Consider the following 1,293-nt stretch of genomic DNA (forward strand, 5'->3'; position numbering starts at 1 on the left):
TTGTGTTGGGTGAGGTTGGAAGAACCTTGTGAGAAGAAAGGAAGTGGAGGCGTCTTAGGCTGCGATGCAAGAGAACTTTATTGAGTGAAAAGATTGCAAAGGCAGAGGTGCTAAGGGGAAGGGAGATGGTCTGAGGTGTTAGTAGGGCAACCATCAGGCGAAGTCCCTTGAGTGCAGTAGATCTTGCCGAAGCACCGAGGTCTTCTTGGCCCACAGTGGGAGTGGCATAGTGGAGATCATTGTTGGGCTTTGGCTTGTCCGGGAGTGGTTGCAGCGGAGAGTAGTGGACATAGGAGAAGGGGCGATGCAAAGAAGGAAGTGGGAGAAGAGGAGGAAGTGCATGGGCCATGGTTCCAGGCAGTTGGCGCTGGCCTTTCCCTGTTTCCTTGGTGCCTTGAGAGCATGATCCGTGGACAGGAGGTCTGTGTGCTAGGAAGGGCCCGGAGGTGTGTTCTCCATTTATGCTGTTGGTTCAAGTTTGCCATGGTTGGTGTCAGGGGTGGTGGCGAGGGCCCTTAGCAGGGGTAGCAGCCTCTTCTGCCACCGTAGCAGCCAAGGCCTCCCAAGCCATAGCCGTAGCCATAGCCGAAGCCACCGGAGGAGACGGGCACTCCCTGGGCGCTGAGTTCATTGCCCACGGCAGCGGATGCGGAGGATCCGACAAAGGTGCTCTGGGGGAAGGAGCTGAGGATGGGTCCTGGCAGGGTGACCACCACAGTGGGGGGCTGGATGACGACGCGTGAGTCCTCGCATTGCCTGACGCAGGGCTCGTTGCAGCTGTTAGCCAGCGGGGTGGGTCCGCAGGGGCGGCAGAGGTCGTTGCAGGCCATGGGTGTGGTGTGGAGGGTCCCTGGAAGAGATGGTGTTGAGAAAGAGAAGGGTTGTGGGGGTGTGAGAGTCAGTGTTGGAGGAGGGCGAGGGAGTGTGGAGGATGGTGTGGGGTTGTGGGGAGTGTGGTGGTGGGGCGGAATGAGGGGTGTTGAGGCTGTGGGCAGAGCGTGGTGGAGGAGGGGGGTCAGGTGGGTGAGGAGAAGGGGGGTCATGGGGTTGAGGCTCACCTTGTTGAGGGTGGAGGAGAAGGCGTGAGGAGAAGTGTGTGAGGGAGAGTTGCTGGGCCGGCTTTTATGCTGGTCCTGGAGGGGTGGGAGAGACTTTGCGCATGATGTTTTTCTGCAGCAAGCAGCTCTTGCATGCCACAGCCTGGCGAGTAATCAGGTGGGGTGTCATTTCCTTCCCACATCACTCCCTTTTCGTGTCCTCCACTTGAGGACGTGTCCAGTTGGCCGCGCCGGC

At 59.1% G+C, this 1,293-nt stretch overlaps 1 protein-coding gene across 1 annotated transcript; it reads right to left on the bottom strand.

Moving 5' to 3' along the window:
- Window positions 1-515: 515 nt before the first annotated feature.
- LOC128905388 (feather keratin-like) lies at window positions 516-830 on the bottom strand. The gene has a single exon (XM_054191431.1). The coding sequence runs from the start codon at window positions 828-830 to the stop codon at window positions 516-518; it is 315 nt and encodes a 104-aa protein (XP_054047406.1).
- Between the last annotated feature and the right edge of the window lie 463 nt (window positions 831-1,293).

The sequence above is a fragment of the Rissa tridactyla genome, chromosome 2, assembly GCF_028500815.1.
Source record: "Rissa tridactyla isolate bRisTri1 chromosome 2, bRisTri1.patW.cur.20221130, whole genome shotgun sequence".
Taxonomy (NCBI): Eukaryota; Metazoa; Chordata; class Aves; order Charadriiformes; family Laridae; genus Rissa; species Rissa tridactyla.

What these genes read in the sequence shown, in the direction of transcription:
- LOC128905388 (XM_054191431.1), bottom strand. Translation starts at nt 830, where the DNA reads ATGGCCTGCAACGACCTCTGCCGCCCCTGCGGACCCACCCCGCTGGCT.